Source organism: Salmo trutta, chromosome 13 (assembly GCF_901001165.1).
Source record: "Salmo trutta chromosome 13, fSalTru1.1, whole genome shotgun sequence".
In the NCBI taxonomy this organism is placed as follows: Eukaryota; Metazoa; Chordata; class Actinopteri; order Salmoniformes; family Salmonidae; genus Salmo; species Salmo trutta.
Window position 1 is genome coordinate 73,657,638 of NC_042969.1, and position 18,481 is coordinate 73,676,118.

The window sequence follows — 18,481 nt, forward strand, 5'->3', positions numbered from 1 at the left end:
TTTGGGGGTTATTGTAAAAGAGATATGTTTAACTCAAAAAACGAAATACTTGAGTATCCTGAATAACGAGATATTGGTGGGCATGTAAACATGGTCAATGAGTTAGTATATTTCTAGCTGCTAACGTCTGATCTACTCTTACTTCCTCATACCACTTCTTCTCGTTTCTATTTGTGGTGTAAAATATGTCACATGACTACTTCCACATAACTTAATGAATGCCCCCGGACACACACACAAACTTTTTGTTATTCTATCCTCATGTGGACCTAAAATTGATTTCCATTCAAAATCCAATTTTCCCTAACCTCTTACCCTAATTGTAACCTTAACCCTAAGCTTAAAATAGCCTTTGTTCTCATGGGGATGTGGGAAATGTCCCCACGATGGAACATTATTCTTGTTTTACCATCCTTGTGGGGACTTTGTCTTTAGATAGAAGAACCAACCCACACACACTTCATGTGAACAGGGTCTCATTGCCTCCATTGAAGCAGCCCTCTCGTAAGGTCATGTGATTAGCAGGTGGGGCCAATTTGACTCAAACACACACAAAGATTAGCCTACAACTGTTTCAAATGAAAACATTAAATGACGACAACCACACACAACTACAACCACATCAATTTCAGGAGGGGAAACGGTGAAACAGGCTGAGGGGAGGACAGGGAGGAGTATAATTTATGGCGGTATTGATTTCCAATGCTCCTTTATGGGCCTTTTATGTCAGTTTAGCACTTTGGCAACACTTGCTTTAGTGCCACATCAATACTGCACACTGGCACTGAGCTAGAGACGGGAGTGTGAGTGAGAGAACGTGTGTAGGAGAGAGATTGAATTGTAAATGTGAGTCTTCCATGAGTCTTTCATTCAGTGCAAATTTGAGACGAGTTTGAATTGGATCGGGGTGTGCGCACCTGTACGTGAACATACAGTGCATTTGCAAAGTATTCAGACCCCTTGACTTTTTCCACATTGTTACGTTACAGCCTTATTCTAAAATGGATTAAATAAAAACATTTCTTCATTAATCTAGACACAATACCCCATAATGACAAAGTGAAAACAGGTTTTTAGAAATATTTGCAAATTCAGAAAAAGAAATACCTTATTTACATAAGTATTCACACCCTTTGCTATGAGACTCGAAATTGAGCTCAGGTGCATCCTGCTTCCATTAATCATCCTTGAGATGTTTCTACAACTTGGAGTCCACCTGTCAGGGGTGTAAAGTACTTAAGTAAAATACTACTTAATTCGTTTTTTGGGGTATTGTTGACTACTTTTAATTCACTACATTCCTAAAGAAAATGTACTTTTTACTCCATACACTTTCCCTGACACCCAAAAGTATTCATTACATTTTAAATGGTTAGCGTGACAGAAAAATTGTCTAATTCACACACTTATCAAGAGAACATCCCTACTGCCTCTAATCGACTCACTAAAAACATTTCATTTGTTAATGTCTGAGTGTTGGAGTGTGCCCCAGGCTATCTGTAAATTGAAAAAAAATATTTAAAAAAAATGGTGCCGTCTGGTTTGCTTCATATAAGGAACTTGAAAAGATGTATACTTTACCTTTTGATATGTATATTTTAGCAATTACATTTACTTTTGATACTTAAGTATATTTAAAACCAAATACTTTTCCTCAAGTAGTATTTTACTGGGTGACTTACTTGAGACCTTTTCTATTAAGGTATCTTTACTTTTACACAAGTATGACAATTGGGTACTTTTTCCACCACTGCCACCTGTGGTAAGTTCAATTGATTGGTCACGAAACTTCATCAGCCGGTGATTGTCAAGCAAATAACTGTCGGTCTCACGGCAATTGACCGTTAATTAACATAAACACATTTAGCATGTCCGGCTTCCACACAAGCCATTGATGCAGACCTTTGGAACATCTACACCTTAACAATATATCCATTATTTATTTTAGACAGGTCTAACGAAGCATGATATGAAGAAAATGTAGTCCATTTCAGAAGAACAGAATAGCATACTCTGAGTTGTCCTTAGGTCCTGATCTGGCAATGCAAAATGTCTTTGGGCAACAAGTTCATTTAGCTGACAAGATTTGCTTAGAATTCCGAGGCATTATTTTATAGTATGACGAATACAATTGACCACAGCTGAATGAAATAGACTGGAGGGAGTGTGCACATGCGGCTATTTTGTGTTGAGCGGTTAACAAAGAAATAGGTATTCCTATATGGTTAATTTAGAGTTATTTATGTAACTTTTGTTCTACAAATGTTAGGCTATACGTTTGGATTTTTAATACATTCTAAGGCTGCATGACACGACTAATGATGATTTGAAAAATGTTGCTTGAAAGGCATGAGTTCCGCTTAGTTTTTTTTGTGCAGGCTGTACACTACATCAGTCACAATTTGACAAGCAGTTGATAATGCCTAGAATTTCATGGCGACGTCCACTTTGTGTGGCCGTAATGCACCTTAAAAAATCCATGCCTTTTGCTGCCAGTGGCCGTTACGCGCTTCTCCCCGAGTGATGCGCGCTCCATCACGTGATTAGGTCTTTGTCACAGGCCACAAGTGAAGAGACATCGGGGACGCAACTACGTGTGTCCTTATCCAATTCCCAGGTGCATATTGAAGAGATTGGAAGAACTGTCCACATTTACTTTGTCAGCCAACAATACGAGTAGGCCTAACGAACAGCAAAAACACTAGCCTGTCAATCTACTATCCCCCATGAAACGCATGCCTGCTTATGTATGCCAGTTAGCCTCTACACTCTTTGTAAAGCAGATTAATGTGACTCATTTTAAGAAGTTATTTGGCCACTTTAGTTGTGATACAAACCTTATAAAAAACATATAGGCCCATGGGCTAGGCTACATGACGTGTGCGACTATGATAAAAAAAAGTAGCAAAAAAAGGCATTGTTTATGCTGGGCATCATTCCCAAGAGACAATATATAATTCACAATTGATAGGATAATATTGTCACTATTCTTGATTGAATCTTGTCTTTACATACAGTGAGGGAAAAAAGTATTTGGTCCCCTGCTGATTTTGTACATTTGCCCACTGACAAAGAAAGGATCAGTCTATAATTTAATGGTAGGTTTATTTGAACAGTGAGAGACAGAATAACAACAACAACAAAAATCCAGAAAAACACATGTCAAAAATGTTAAAATGATTTGCATTTTAATGAGGGAAATAAGTATTTGACCCCTCTGCAAAACATGACTTAGTACTTGGTGGCAAAACCCTTGTTGGCAATCACAGAGGTCAGACGTTTCTTGTAGTTGGCCACCAGGTTTGCACACATCTCAGGAGGGATTTTGTCCCACTCCTCTTTGCAGATCTTCTCCAAGTTATTATGGTTTCGAGGCTGATGTTTAGCAACTCGAACCTTCAGCTCCCTCCACAGATTTTCTATGGGATTAAGGTCTGGAGACTGGCTAGGCCACTCCAGGACCTTAATGTGCTTCTTCTTGAGCCACTCCTTTGTTGCCTTGGCCGTGTGTTTGTCATTGTCATGCTGGAATACCCATCCACGACCCATTTTCAATTCCCTGGCTGAGGGAAGGAGGTTCTCACCCAAGATTTGACGGTACATGGCCCTGTCCATCGTCCCTTTGATGCGGTGAAGTTGTTCTGTCCCCTTAGCAGAAAAACACCCCCAAAGCATAATGTTTCCACCTCCATGTTTGATGGTGGGGATGGTGTTCTTGGGGTCATAGGCAGCATTCCTCCTCCAAACACGGCGAGTTGAGTTGATGCCAAATACTCCATTTTGGTCTCATCTGACCACAAGACTTTCACCCAGTTGTCATCTTAATCATTCAGATGTTCATTGGCAAACTTCAGACGGGCATGTATATGTGCTTTCTTGAGCAGGTGGACCTTGCAGGCGCTGCAGGATTTCAGTCCTCCACGGCGTAGTGTGTTACCAATTGTTTTCTTGGCGACTATGGTCCCAGCTGCCTTGAGGTCATTGACAAGATCCTCCTGTGTAGTTCTGGGCGGATTACGCACCGTTCTCATGATCATTGCAACTCCACGAGGTGAGATCTTGCATGGAGCCCCAGGCCGAGGGAGATTGACAGTTCTTTTGTGTTTCTTCCATTTGCGAATAAATCGCACCAACTGTTGTGACCTTCTCACCAAGCTGCTTGGCGATGGTCTTGTAGCCCATTCCAGCCTTGTGTAGGTCTACAATCTTGTCCCTGACACCCTTGGAAAGCTCTTTGATTGATTGCTTCTGTGGACAGGTGTCTTTTATACAGGTAACAAGCTGACATTAGGAGCACTCCCTTTAAGAGTGCGCTCCTAATCTCAGCTCGTATAAAAAGACACCTGGGAGCCAGAAATCTTTCTGATTGAGAGGGGGGTCAAATACTTATTTCCCTCATTAAATGCAAATCATTTTGTAACATTTTTGACATGCGTTTTTCTGGATTTTTTTGTTGTTATTCTGTCTCTCACTGTTCAAATAAACCTACCATTAAAATTATAGACTGATCATTTCTTTGACAGTGGGCAAACGTAAAGAATCAGCAGGGGATCAAATACTTTTTTCCCCTCACTGTATACTAAATAATGTGTGAAATTTGATTTAGAATGGACCATTATCATGCACCTGTATTGAAACCGGGTCAGCGGGGAAAAATACATGCCATCTACAGTGCCTTGCAAAAAGTATTCATGCCGCTTGGCCTTTTTTTTTTTTTTTTTTTTGCATTACAACCTGTAATTTAAATTGATTTTTATTTGGATTTCATGTAATGGACATAAACAAAATAGTCCAAATTGGTGAAGTGAAAAAAAATAACTTGGTTTAAGAAATTATACAAAATAAAAACGGAAAAGCGGTGCGTCCATATGTATTCACCCCCTTTGCTATGAAGCCCCTAAATAAGATCTGGTCTAAGTGTCACACAATCTAAGTGTCACATGATCTCAGTATAAATATATATTATACACACACACACACACACACACACACACACACGTTCTGAAAGGCCCCATACTCTGCAACACCACCAAGCAAGCGGCACCATGAAGACCAAGGAGCTCTCCAAACAGGTCAGGGACAAAGTTGTGGAGAAGTACAGATCAGGGTTGGGTTATAAAAAAATATCCAAAACTTTTAACATCCCACAGAGCACCATTAAATCCATTATTAAAAAATGTAAAGAATATGGCACAACAAACCTGTCAAGAAGGGCCACCCACCAAAACCCACACACCAGGCAAGGAGGGCATTAATCAGAGGCAACAAAGAGACCAAAGATAACCCTGAAGGAGCTACAAAGCTCCACAGCAGAGATTGGAGTATCTGGTCATAGGACCATTTTAAGCTGTACACTCCACAGAGCTGGGCTTTACGGAAGAGTGGCTTGAAAAAATCCATTGCTTAAAGAAAAAAATAAGCAAACACGTTTGGTGTTCGCCAAAAAGGCATGTGGGAGACTCCCCAAACATGTGGAAGAAGGTACTCTGGTCAGATGAGACTAAAATTGAGCTTTTTGGCCATCATGGAAAACGCTATGTCTGGCACAAACCCAACACCTCTCACCACCACAAGAACACCATCCCCACAGTGAAGCATGGTGGTGGCAGCATCATGCTGTGGGGATGTTTTCCATCGGCAGGTACTGGGAAACTGGTCAGAATTGAAGGAATGATGGATGGCACTAAATACAGTGAAATTCTTGAGGGAAACCTGTTTCAGTCTTCCAGAGATTTGAGACAGGGATGGAGGTTCACCTTCCAGTAGGACAATGACCCTAAGCATACTGCTAAAGCAACACTCGAGTGGTTTAAGGGGAAACATTTACATGTCTTGAAATGGCCTAGTCAAAGCCAATACCTCAATCCAATTGAGAATCTGTGGTATGACTTAAAGACTGCTGTACACCAGCGGAACCAAGCCAACTTGAAGGAGCTGGAGCAGTTTTGCCTTGAAGAAGGGGCAAAAATCCCAGTGCTAGTTGTGCCAAACTTAGAGAGACATACACCAAGAGACATGCAGCTGTAATTGCTGCAAAAGGTGGCTCTACAAAGTATTGACTTTGGGGGGGATAGTTATGCACGCTCAAGTTCAGTTTGTGTCTTAATTTCTTGTTTGTTTCACAAATAACAAAAATTAATTTTCAGTGGTAGGCATGTTGTGTAAATCAAATGATACAAAGCCCCCAAAAAATCAAATAGGGGGTGAATACCTTCGCAAGCCACTGTATGCACTTAAAATAGTGAACTGAGGACACCTATCCCCGTTGTTTATTTTCATGCCAGCCATGTAGGCTATACTCCTGTTGTAAAGGTAAGTAACATGCTTCATTTTAAGAAAGCTTAGAAATAAATATAGTAGGCCTAGCCTATAGAAAGCTGATCCTCCTATTTTTAGTAGAGGCCATCACTGTTTTCTCACGCAATTGCATAGCCTATTGAAATGTTGCACAACATGAGCTCATGGGCCCTCATGAAGTGCGATTAGATTTTCGAATACATTTGCATTGATGTCAGAGTGATTAGACGGATAGAGTGCTGAGTACCAGGCAGTTAGCAAGTTTGGTAGGCTACTAATGACCATCAGCAGCATTACAGCTTGGAGAAGCCTAATTACCGTGACTAAACGGTTATATGGAATTTGACTGCCTTCATGACACGTGACCGCCTGGAAATACTGTCACAGCAACAGTCCTAGACATGATTTGGGAAGGCACACCTGTCTATATAAAAGGTCCCACAGTTGACTGTGCATGTCAGAGCAAAAACCAAGCCATGAGGTCAAAGGAATTGTCTGTATAACTCAGAGACAGGATTGTGTCGAGGCATCAATCTGGGGAAGGGTACCAAAACATTTCTGAAGCATTGAAGGTCCCCAAGAACACGGTGGCCTCCGTCATTCCTAAATGGAAGAAGTTTGGAAGCACCAAGACTCTTCCTGGAGCTGGCTGTTTGGACAAACTGAGCAATTGGGGGTGAAGGGCCTTGGTCAAGGAGGTGACCAAGAACCCAATGGTCACTCTGAAAGAGCTCCAGAGTTCCTCTGTGGAGATGGGACAACCATTTCCGCAGCACTCTACCAATCAGGCCTTTATGGTAGAGTGGCCAGACAGAAGCCACTCAGCTTAAGGCACAAGACAGCCCGCTTGGAGTTTGCCAAAAGGCACCTAAAAGATTCTCAGACCATGACAAACAAGATTCTCTGGTCTGATGAAACCAAGAGTGAACTCTTTGGCCTGAATGCCAAGCGTCATGACTGGAGGAAACCTGGCACCATCCCTACGGTGAAGCATGGTGGTGGCAGCATCATGCTGTAGGGATGTTTTTCAGCGGCAGGGGCTGGGAGACTAGTCAAGATCGAGGGAAAGATGAACAGAGAAAAGTAGAGAGAACCTTGATGAAAACCAGAGCACTCAGGACCTCAGACTGGGGCGAAGGTTCACCTTCCAACAGGACAACGACCCTACACACAGTGGCTTCGGGACAAGCCCAGCCAGAGCCTGGAATTGAACCCAATCTAAAATCTCTGGAGACCTGAAAATACCTGTGCAGCGACGCTCCCCATTCAACCTGACAGAGCTTGAGAGGATCTGCAGAGAAGAATGGGAGTAACTCCCCAAACACAGGTGTGCCAAGCTTGTAGCATCATACCCAAGAAGACTCAAGTTGTAATCACTGCCAAAGGTGCTTCAACAAAGTACTGAGTAAACGGTCTGAATACTTATATAAATGTGATCGTTTCTTATTTATTTATTTTTTTTACACAAAAAAATTCACCAAACCCGTTTTTGCTTTGCCATTCTGGGGTATATTGTGTAGATTAATGAGGGGAAAAAACGATTTAATCCATTTAAGAATAAGGCTGTATTGTAAAAAAATGTGGAAGTCGTCAAGGGGTCTGAATACTTTCCGAATGCACCGTACGTGTTACAGGTGTGTTCATCTACATAGATTATGCCCAAATGTGTGTGTGTGTGTGTGTGTGTGTGTGACTGACCGGTCACAGGAGCAGGCCACCATCAGACTGAGGAGGTTGTAGATTATGAAGGTGAAGATGACAGCTGTGATGGTTCCTCGAGGTATGGAGTAGCTAGGGTTCTTCAGGTCACCTGGGACACAGCACAACACCAGGTCAGACACACGTCTCTGATCCCTTGGATAACTCCTGAACGACCCCTTTGAAAACTGAGCAGCTAAATGGAAATTCCATCTCTCCACCCATTGATCAAACATCCATTTCTTACCTGACATGTTGGATCCGGCCATGATGCCTGTGCACCCGTTAAACATGACAGCAAACACCGTAGCAAAGGACATCATGGTTCCTGTTGTGTAGTCCACAGCATAATCAGCTAGGGAAGGGATTTAGAAATCAATTCAATCAGCTCCATGTCCGAATCCACCCCAAATTCAGATATTAACAAAAAACATGGAATTGATGGACATACATGCCTCTTGGAATTCAAAAAGTACAGAAGTGCCATATCTCGCCATCGCAGGTTCAAGTATAGTTTGTGTTACATATAAAAGCCATTGACTTTTAACCCACTTCTCATTGGAGGGTAAGCTTTACAGTGGCATACAAAGTGTGTCTCATTTTGTTGACAACAGGGTCTTTGAAGGTGCTGTGTGTGTGTGTGTCAGTGTGACTGAGTTATGGCGATTAGCAGGGTAATCATGAGGTTGATTTCCACACTGAAAATAAATCCCTCAGCTCAGTGAGGTTGGTATGTTATGGTGGAAATTGGGAGCCAAAGGATATTTACGATACCCACTAATTACAACTAAATAATGAATTACCTTTTTCACTGCCAGCAACCCTGGTAAACATTGAGCAAAACAAGAGGCTTAAACCTATAATTGGTGTGTGTGTCTAAGATAATAAACAAGTAAATTCTGCCACCATAAAGTATGCATAACTGACATTACTAGCCTGTTCAACCTCTTTCGTATTGTCTGAGATCCCTAAAGATTGGAAAGCTTTTGCGGTCATCCCCCTCTTCAAAGGGGAGACACTTGACTCAAATTGTTACAGACCTATATCCATCCTGCCCTGCCTTTCTAAAGTATTCAAAAGCCAAGTTAAACAGATCACAGGCCATTTCGAATCCCACCGTACCTTCTCCGCTATGCAATCTGGTTTCCGAGCTGGTCATGGGTGCACCTCAGCCATGCTCAAGGTCCTAACCAACATCATAACCCTAAACTATATCATAACCGCCATCGATAAGACAGTACTGTACAGCCGTTTTCATCAACCAGGCCAAGGCTCTCGACTGTCAATCACCGCATTCTTATCAGCAGACTCAATAGCCTTGGTTTCTCAAATGACTGCCTCGCCTGGTTCACCAACTACTTCTCAGAGTTCAGTGTGTCAAATCAGAGGGCCTGTCCGGACCTCTGGCAGTCTATGGGGGTGCCACAGGGTTCAATTCTCGGGCCGACTCTTTTCTCGGTATACATCAATGATGTCGCTCTTGCTGCTGGTGATTCTCTGATCCACCTCTATGCAGACGACGCCATCCTGTATACATCTGGCCCTTCTTTGGACACGGTGTTAACAAACCTCCAAACAAGCTTCAATGGCATTCAACACTCCTTCCGTGGCCTCTAACTGCTCTTAAATGCAGGTAAACCTAAATGCATGCTCTGCAACAGACCGCTGCCTGCACCCGCCCGCCCAGCATCACTACTCTGGACGGTTCTGACTTACCTAGGTGTCTGATTAGACTAAACTTTCCTTCCAGACTCACATTAAGCATCTCCAATCCAAAATTAAAATCTATAAATCAGGTTCCTACTTCGCAACAATGCCTCCCTCACTCATGCTACCAAACATACCCTTGTAAACCTGACTACCCTACCGATCCTTGACTTCAGGCGATGTCATTTACAAAATAACCTCCAACACTCTACTCAGCAAATTGGATGTAGTCTATCACAGTGCCATCCGTTTTGTCACTAAAGGTTCATATACTACCCACCACTGCGACCAGTATGCTCTCGTTGGCTGGCCCTCGCTACATTTCCGTCACCAAACCCACTGGCTCCAGGTCATCTATAAGTCTTTGCTAGGTAAAGCCCCACCTCATCCCAGCTCACGGGTAACCATAGCAACACCCACCCGTAGCACGCGCTCCAGCAGGTATATTTCACTGGTCATCCCCAAAGCCAACACCTCCTTTCCTTCCAGTTCTCTGCTGCCAATGACTGGAACGAATTGCAAGTCACTGAAGCTGGAGACTTACATCTCCCTCACTAACTATAAGCATCAGCTGTCAGAGCAGCTTACCAATCACTGCACCTGTACACAGCCCATCTGTAAACAGCCCACCCAACTACTTCATCCCCATATTGTTATTTTTTTGTTACTCTTTTGCACACCAGTATCTCTATCCCATGTGGAACTCTGTTGTTGTTTTTGTCGCGCTGCTTTGCTTTATCTTGGCCAGGTCGCAATTGTAAATGAGAACTTGTTCTCAACTGGCCTACTTGCTTAAAAAAAGGTTAAAAAAAATATATATATTATAACATGAGACAACACTCACATGCTTATGCTCACATTAATAATGCTTTGCTATATTACATTCTTTAAAGATGCACTATGCAGAAATTGCTCCGCCATTTCCTGGTTGCTAAAATTCTAATTACAGTTTGTGAGAAAACAAACAAGCATAGGGTAGAGAATCTTGTACCATCTAAACTGCTGTGAAATATCCATACCATAAACCAAAAATATTGTATTACCAGCTGTTTGAAGCTGGTGTAGAAAACTGAAAGCAAATGACGAATGAAACTTAAGAGCGGGAAGCATAGAAATAGGGCACATAGAACCCATCTACTGCTTCTTAGACTTTCTTTCAATGCAAATTACAGATCTATTACACACACTTATGTTAATTTGGTAGGGGCACCCAAAAAGTTACATATTGCAGCTTAAATCAAGTGCAATTCTATTTAGAATGACACATTCATTAAGCACACACATTTATATTGTTGCACAGCACTCGCACACGAACCCCCCCCCCCCCGCCATCGCGCAGACAGACCCCCTTTCTCACCATCCAGGTTGCCCAGGAGTGTGTTCAGTTTAAAGCCAGTGAAGTTGGCCATGGTCGGTGGCTGTGGCCCCGTGCTGTTGTGGATGGGCGGAGCGGCGGGCAGGAGGATGGTGCGTGGGCGCACGGCAAAGAAGCTGATAAAGATGGTGGCCAGCACCAGCATGACCACCAGGAAGATGATGAAGGAGGCTTTGGCGTAGATCTCTGCCCCCACCAGACACACAAGCAAGCAGAGGAGGAGGATGCCGGTGGCATAGAGCAACGACCACCAGTACCCCGCTGGCAACACCTGGAGGGAACCCGCTGGGCTCACCCCATCTGGAGAGGGAAAGGAGATGGGGGTGAGAAGAGGAGGTGAGGTAAGTGAGGGGGGTTGTAGGTTAAAAGGTGAGGAGGTTGATGAGGAGGTGAAGGATTGTTCAGTTTGATTCAATAAGCTTTCAAAATGGGCATGTCATGCATGAGTAGACATTGTCAAAGCAGATTAGTTTTAGATCAAATACAATATACTAAAAAAGTAGTCTGTCAATATAAACAGAGCACAGGTTGGTATTTATTGGGATGACTCATGTACTGGAGGCAGCTCTGCAGGGTTGTCACTAGCTGGCACAGCAAAAAGATATACAATCAGATTTTAAACCTAACCTTAACCACACTGGCAACCTTATGCCTAAGCCTTACCATTAAGATCAAAAGTAATTATTTTTTTTCATAAATGTATACAATAATTGCCAATTTCGAATTTGCCACTGGCCCATCTAATAAAAATCACTCAGCTCTGCCTCCAGGACAAGATTCATCCGAATAAATATTGACCCACAAACAGAGCAGGAAGAGGGTTAGAGAGTATGGCTGTATACCTTCTGGAAGCCCGAAGGTTGCTACTATGGCCTCGACCAGACCCAGGATATAGAGGGCACTGCTACACACATTAGCCAGGAAGAACATGACACCTAGACTGCCCCCAAACTCTGGCCCCAACGCACGACTTATCATGTCTGGGGGAGGAGGGGGTTAAGGCTGAGATACACAGGAGTTAAGAGTGAGTGTGTATGTGGACACTATAATGAAGTGAAGGCCTTTAAACTGTGAACGTCATCAGGCATTGAAAGAAATAGGCCCAGGCACAGACACTCATTCCCATCCTCCTTTCACACACTCACAATGTGTCTTACAGATAGTGAAAACAATACCAGCCATTCACTGACACACACACAAATATCTATACATTGAGGAATGCAATGCTACATTAATGAAACTGAAAGAGCACTGTAAGGTGGAGTGTGTGTGAGTACAGCAAATGGGCCTGAAATGACATGTCTATACATCTATCATGTACAGCTGTGTGTGTATTGCTGAGGAGGATACAGTAGGCCCCTCCTGCGTCCAGAGCTCCATTGGTTGAGATAGCACACACAGACAGCACAGTCATACTGATGATGAAGTAGGCCACTAAGAACATGGCTATGGCCTGATACAGCCCACACTGGCCCACCACGAAACCTGATGGGAGAGGAGAGAACACAAGGACCACACTACGGTTTAACATTTCAAATCATCTCAAAGTCTCTAACAGGAACTGGGTTTGGTGGTTTAACAACTTTCTTACAGCAAGTTGGAACATGGAATTTACAGTAATTGTCAACAAGAACATGCAGTGGGGAATTCTCATTGGCTTTCACCTTCACTATACAGTCGAGACAGCAGTTTGACCCTCCTCCCCCATGCGAAGTCACAGTCATGTAATTATTCATCAAAACACAATGCCAAGGCATGTTTAAGAAATGTTTTTCAATGTCACACACAGTAAAATCAGTTTAGACTGACAATAGCCTATGGCAAAATACCAAACTTCTACAATGCTACCATTTCCTTGCAACATTCAACAATAGGTCAAAATGCAGAACAAGTTACTTCAAGCTTTTAACCAAAACAGAAGTCATCCAATTCACTGTACACCACTCCTATGCATTGGAACAGAAGTGCCATATTGTTCCATATAAGGTATAATGCAGTGCTTATGTTATGTGGAATGGCATTCTTGTCTCTCAAACTAGTGGCTGTTCAACGTTTGCGTGTCTACACCCCAGCAGCTGAGGTATCACGAGACAGGGGGCAAGACAGAGTGGAACACACCAAGGCAAGAGAGAGAACACTCAGACAGTCCACTGTACTTACCGTGAGAACTCTGTGATAGAATAAAACACCTCTGAACAAAGAAAACAGATGAGAGACATTGACGAATGGTGATTGAGTTTGTAAACATATCTTCAGATGATTTGTGAATACATTATGGATAGGGATGTCATTATTGCCATCAGAGATACTGGACCTGGAGCTCTGCATCATGTGAATGTGATTAATGGCTCAAGACTGAAGTTATAGCGCAAGTAAATCATCCATTTCTTGCAAGAACTACATTTTACTCCATATTGTTAATCCACTTGAAACTACTATATTCCTCCAGTAAGAAAATTGTTGTCGTACATATTTACACATTATCATCATGACTATGACCCCATAACAATCCATTCCCAATGTGTCACGGGATGCACTCACTACAGTAGGCTCTATCCATTAACCTACTTTTATCTCCACACCCTTGTACTGTAACACACCAAGGGACTTAAGTGGCAAAAGGGTAATTCCACCAAGTGGAACTTGGTCAACAAGAAGAAAAAAAAAAACTTGATTTCACCAAATTTGAAAATCATCCATAAATCCCCGTGTGACAGAGGGAATGGAAGCTTGTTGTGTGCATCAGGGAGGTGCAAATAAATGCAAGCTTCACAAAAAAATGGTTTAGACAGGTTAGACATTTTTATCTATGACTAACAGGGTTGACGTGCTCTGCCGACCAGCTCGGTTTTCCATCACAAAACACCAGAAAACGGCCAATGAGAGTCGAACCAGGTAAACTGCTTTTACACTACTTAAAAAGCAATATGTGCAACATAATAAAACGAGAGTTCAATTCACGTAACAGGATTGACCTTAAAATGGAGGGACAGATGTAAATAAATCACTACCGAATAAAACAAAAAATACATGGGTTTCCATCGCATTTTCAACTCTACTGATGGTTTTCTAAAAATGTTAAATAATAATAATAATAAAGCGAGTGTGCCATCTCCAGTATTGGCACTTGTGTTGTAGCCAACAGCGCAGCGCAAGTATAGCCTACATGATGAGGGTATTATTGACAAAATAGATTATTTTGACGAACGGCAGCCAGGTATCGATGATCATGTCACCAGAATAAGCCCCACGATATTTATTGGAAATGAGCATTAATCTCATCACATTGCACTTTCACCACCCTGTGAAGTTCATCGTCATTTATTTTATTTGTAGTCTAATAAACTGCATGCCTTTCCGATTAGTTTAACTCGTCATCGCGTGACTCCAAAGTTTACTTCGATTTGATGCTTATTATAACAATATTTGCGAATAAAATCGTTTCCACCTACATCTTGTACAATTCATTTTACCGAAACAAAAATATCCCACCTTGTCAAACGTATTTTGTTTTGTCGACATTTGCAAAGTTTCCCGGAAAGTGTATGTCTCCATCAGGCCTGTCATTACATTTTTCAATCAGGAATGTTGAATAAAATTATATTTTAACGTAAAAATATAATTGTATTTAAGATTCTGGCTTGTAGAGGTCGTGAGAGTTACTAGTAACTTTCCAGATTCAAACGCTAATTTCTGCCCGAAGTTGATCTGCCCGATGTAGAATTCAATGCAATTCAACTTCGGGTTTCCAGGCAACTGGCTCAAAGTTACCAACACAGGCCTATAATAAAGCTATTTTGTGGACATTGTAATAAATAACAGTTGGCTATAACGTTACTCACCAATTCGTAGGAAGACCACCACGCTGAACATAGACAGCAAGGTGGGTACCACCACACCAAAGAATGTGGAGAGCTTTTTGGGCCGGCTGTGGTGCGCCGACTTCCGTCTGGAAACTGCCGGGGACTGCTCCACAGCCTCCCTGGCAAGACACGGCTGATGCTCCCCCGACTGCTCATTTACACTCGTGGAGAGGCGATAGTGCAGGAGTGGTGTCCTCTCCGACATGGCAAAGCTGCTGTTGGCTACTACGACTAACCAGAACTTAAAAACACCCTGTCACCAATTGTCGGCTTTATCAACTAAGCTAGTTTCTAGAATTCACTCTCAAACATAGAGGCAAAAATCAGTGCGCATGACTTTACTACATTGTTCTCTCAAATCATGTAAACAGACGCTGAACAACATTGTCACGCTACAATCTGAATGCTAATCAATATAGTTTGCCTACCTCGATATTAGAAATACAGTTTCTCCTCGTGTGGCCTAACCCCACTAGAAATCAGAGAAAACACTATATTGTAGTGGGCCTACATTACAAACCCCACACTATCGTAAAAGTTGTGCGTCGCATTTGTTGGAACTTTTCAACAATCCGTGAACATTGTGAAGCTAGAGCCATTTAGGTCACGTAATCATACAGCAAATGTTCAAAATAAAAGTCCCCCCTCAAGTAACCTAACGTAGCAGGGGTAAAATAAAGACCTGAGCGGAGTTTTCAGTGGAAGGGAACTTAGGTTGAAGATACTGTATCCCTAAAAACCGAATGCATCCGGTTGTTACCATCGCCAGAACAACCGAACGCATCCGGTTGTTACCATCGCCAGAACAACCGAACGCATCCGGTTGTTACCATCGCCAGAACAACCGAACGCATCCGGTTGTTACCATCGCCAGAACAACCGAACGCATCCGGTTGTTACCATCGCCAGAACAACCGAACGCATCCGGTTGTTACCATCGCCAGAACAACCGAACGCATCCGGTTGTTACCATCGCCAGAACAACCGAATGCATCCAGTTGTTACCATCGCCAGAACAACCGAATGCATCCGGTTGTGGCCTACACCGTTAAGGGTGAGTTTAAAGTTGCTTAAACATACATTTATTGAAAATACAAACAATATATTATTGAAATCAAATAACAAACATTTTTTTATTATAATGATGATGTTTTACATTATAGTCCCCTGTAAAAAAACAACAACAATAACAACACAATAACGACAACAGTAAATGGTTTTTAACTACTATCAACTCGTAACAGAACAGGATTTAAAAGTTTTGAAGTGAACATTTTCACATTGACCCTGTCTAGGGGTAACTTTGGATGGGGCCACAGTGTCCCCTGACCCCGCTTATCTCAGTGCCCAGTCCACCCAGTTGTGCTGCTGATCCAGTTCTACTGTTCTGCCTGCAGCTGAAGACCCCTGACCTAATTCACCAGGTGTGCTATCTTGTCCCGGACCTGCTGTTTCGACCCCTTCTCTCTCTCTCTCTCTCTCTCTCTCTCTCTCTCTCCTGGCCTTGCTGTTTCGACTTCTGAATGCATGGCTATGAAAAGCCAACTGACATTGACTCCTGAGGTTTTGAACTGTTGCACCCTCAAAATAGTTTTTTTTCATTATAGCTCTACACATCAAATGTATATTGTACCATTTAAACTATAGAAGTTGTCAGCCCTGTACATCTGCTTGATATTGCATTTTGGAATCCTCGGACCCTTTAATAATGGGATCTTGTGTCATTTCATGAAGATTTGTGTCATTAGGGTATTTTTTAGAACGCTGTAAATAAGGCCTCTATTGATAATGTCAATTTTACACTTATTAGGTCAATCTTCCTGGTATGACACTGGATCTTATTAGTAGGGGGTCAAAGTATACTAAAATACCTCTGTTTATTGGTGACAACTTCTCTAGTTTAAATGGTGCAGTAGAAATTAGATGTGGATAGCTATAATGAAAAAAAAAGTGAAAGTAGGTCAACTAACAAAAAAGTATCTAATGCGGTTAATCTTCCTGGTATGACACTGGATCTTATTAGTAGAGGGACTGATGATTCTAAAACATCCCCCTTTATTGGTGATCATTTATATAGTTTTAACAGTACATTAGCAAACAGCTGTATAGGGCTGTAATGAAGGCCTCCAATGAGAATGTATTTTTTGGTCAGTGGTCACAGTAGCTTTCTGCTGATAAAAGATACTTATGCGGTCAATCTTAATCTTAATACATGTTATAGAATCAAACATCTGTAGATCATCGATCACATTTATTTCATAAAGCCCTTTCATAAAGCCCTTCTTCCGTCAGCAGTTGTCACAAAGTGTTTTACAGATACCCAGCTTAAAACCCCAAAGAGCAAGCAATGAAGATGCAGAAGCACAGTGGCTAGGAAAAACGCCATAGAAATCAGGAACCTACTGTAGGAAGAAACCTAGAGAGGAACCAGGCTCTATATTTTTTGTCTTTTCAATAAATATATGTTTAAGTGACTTTAAACTATATATGTTTTGTCGTTTTAAATCAAAAAACGTCCTCTAACAGTCAAGTTAAAAATGTTCAGGGGCACTTTGTTATTACAAAATTAGCGTATGATTATGTGAAGTTAATGGCGCTAGCTTTGTGATGCTGGCCGTGTTCGAGAGCATCAAATCCATGATGCATTGTGGGTAAATGGTGACTGACTGATCCACAAAGTAGTTATTTAGTATGCAAGGTGATTTGTAGATCAGTCAGTCGGCAATTGCCTCCGTTTACTTGAAGCCCATTGTCTTCAAGTAAACGGAGGACTTTTATTTTGAAGCTATTTGCTCTATTTGGGACCCGTTGATGTCGCTAATTGGCGCTGATTTCACGGAGCTCAATCCGTTGGCTAGATTTATCATGTGACGCCAGGATTTTCTAGTTTGTCATCCGATCATATGAGCCAGCCCGTTCGTCCAATCAACTCTCTCCAACTTGTAAATGCACTTTGGTTATGTCTTAAAATATTACATTGTAACAACCTCCATGTCTTACTTCCTTATTTCTGGAAACTGTATCGATACGAAAGTTGACACCTGTTTAGACTCAACAAGTGACATTGTATCGTTGGAATAAATTAGCCTACAGTAATTCCGTTGCGGTTAGCTAATCCTTCTATTTACCATGGAATTGCAACCTAAAAACGGCCAAATAAATCACTGAGTCCAACACTGATACCCAAAATGCACACTCTTGGATTAGATTTAATCTTATACTGATGTAGTCTTTAAATAGAAACCAAGGGTAGGCTAATTGTTATAACATTCCATGTAACAGTCTGTATCATGCATATAAAAAAATACAGAAATAAGAAGCAAATTATATTTCAATATAAAATATATATATATTAAAAAATAAATCGACAAGGACACTTTAATATCAAGCATTATACCCAGAGAGAGATACATATAGAATATGACACACAAACTCTTTCTCCCTCTCTCGACATTTTCATTCAGTCTTTTGGCTCAACTTCTTCCAAACCACTCATTCTTCAAAAGTATGCCTTTTTACGAATATTCCTCTTCCATTCTTC

The 18,481-nt window shown here is 41.8% G+C and overlaps 1 protein-coding gene across 1 annotated transcript in view; it reads right to left on the reverse strand.

Annotated features, from left to right (window-relative positions):
• The window catches only part of LOC115206507 (solute carrier family 12 member 9), a 51,526-nt gene extending 36,001 nt beyond the window's left edge, over positions 1-15,525 (reverse strand). The window contains exons 1-6 of the mRNA XM_029773578.1: positions 14,920-15,525; positions 12,428-12,562; positions 11,920-12,057; positions 11,060-11,377; positions 8,243-8,350; positions 7,996-8,107 (exon numbers count right to left, since the gene is read on the reverse strand). Of these exons, the coding sequence (XP_029629438.1) occupies positions 7,996-8,107; positions 8,243-8,350; positions 11,060-11,377; positions 11,920-12,057; positions 12,428-12,562; positions 14,920-15,145 (1,037 nt within the window). The 5' untranslated portion in view covers positions 15,146-15,525. The remainder of the gene's footprint in view (positions 1-7,995; positions 8,108-8,242; positions 8,351-11,059; positions 11,378-11,919; positions 12,058-12,427; positions 12,563-14,919) is intronic.
• Between the last annotated feature and the right edge of the window lie 2,956 nt (positions 15,526-18,481).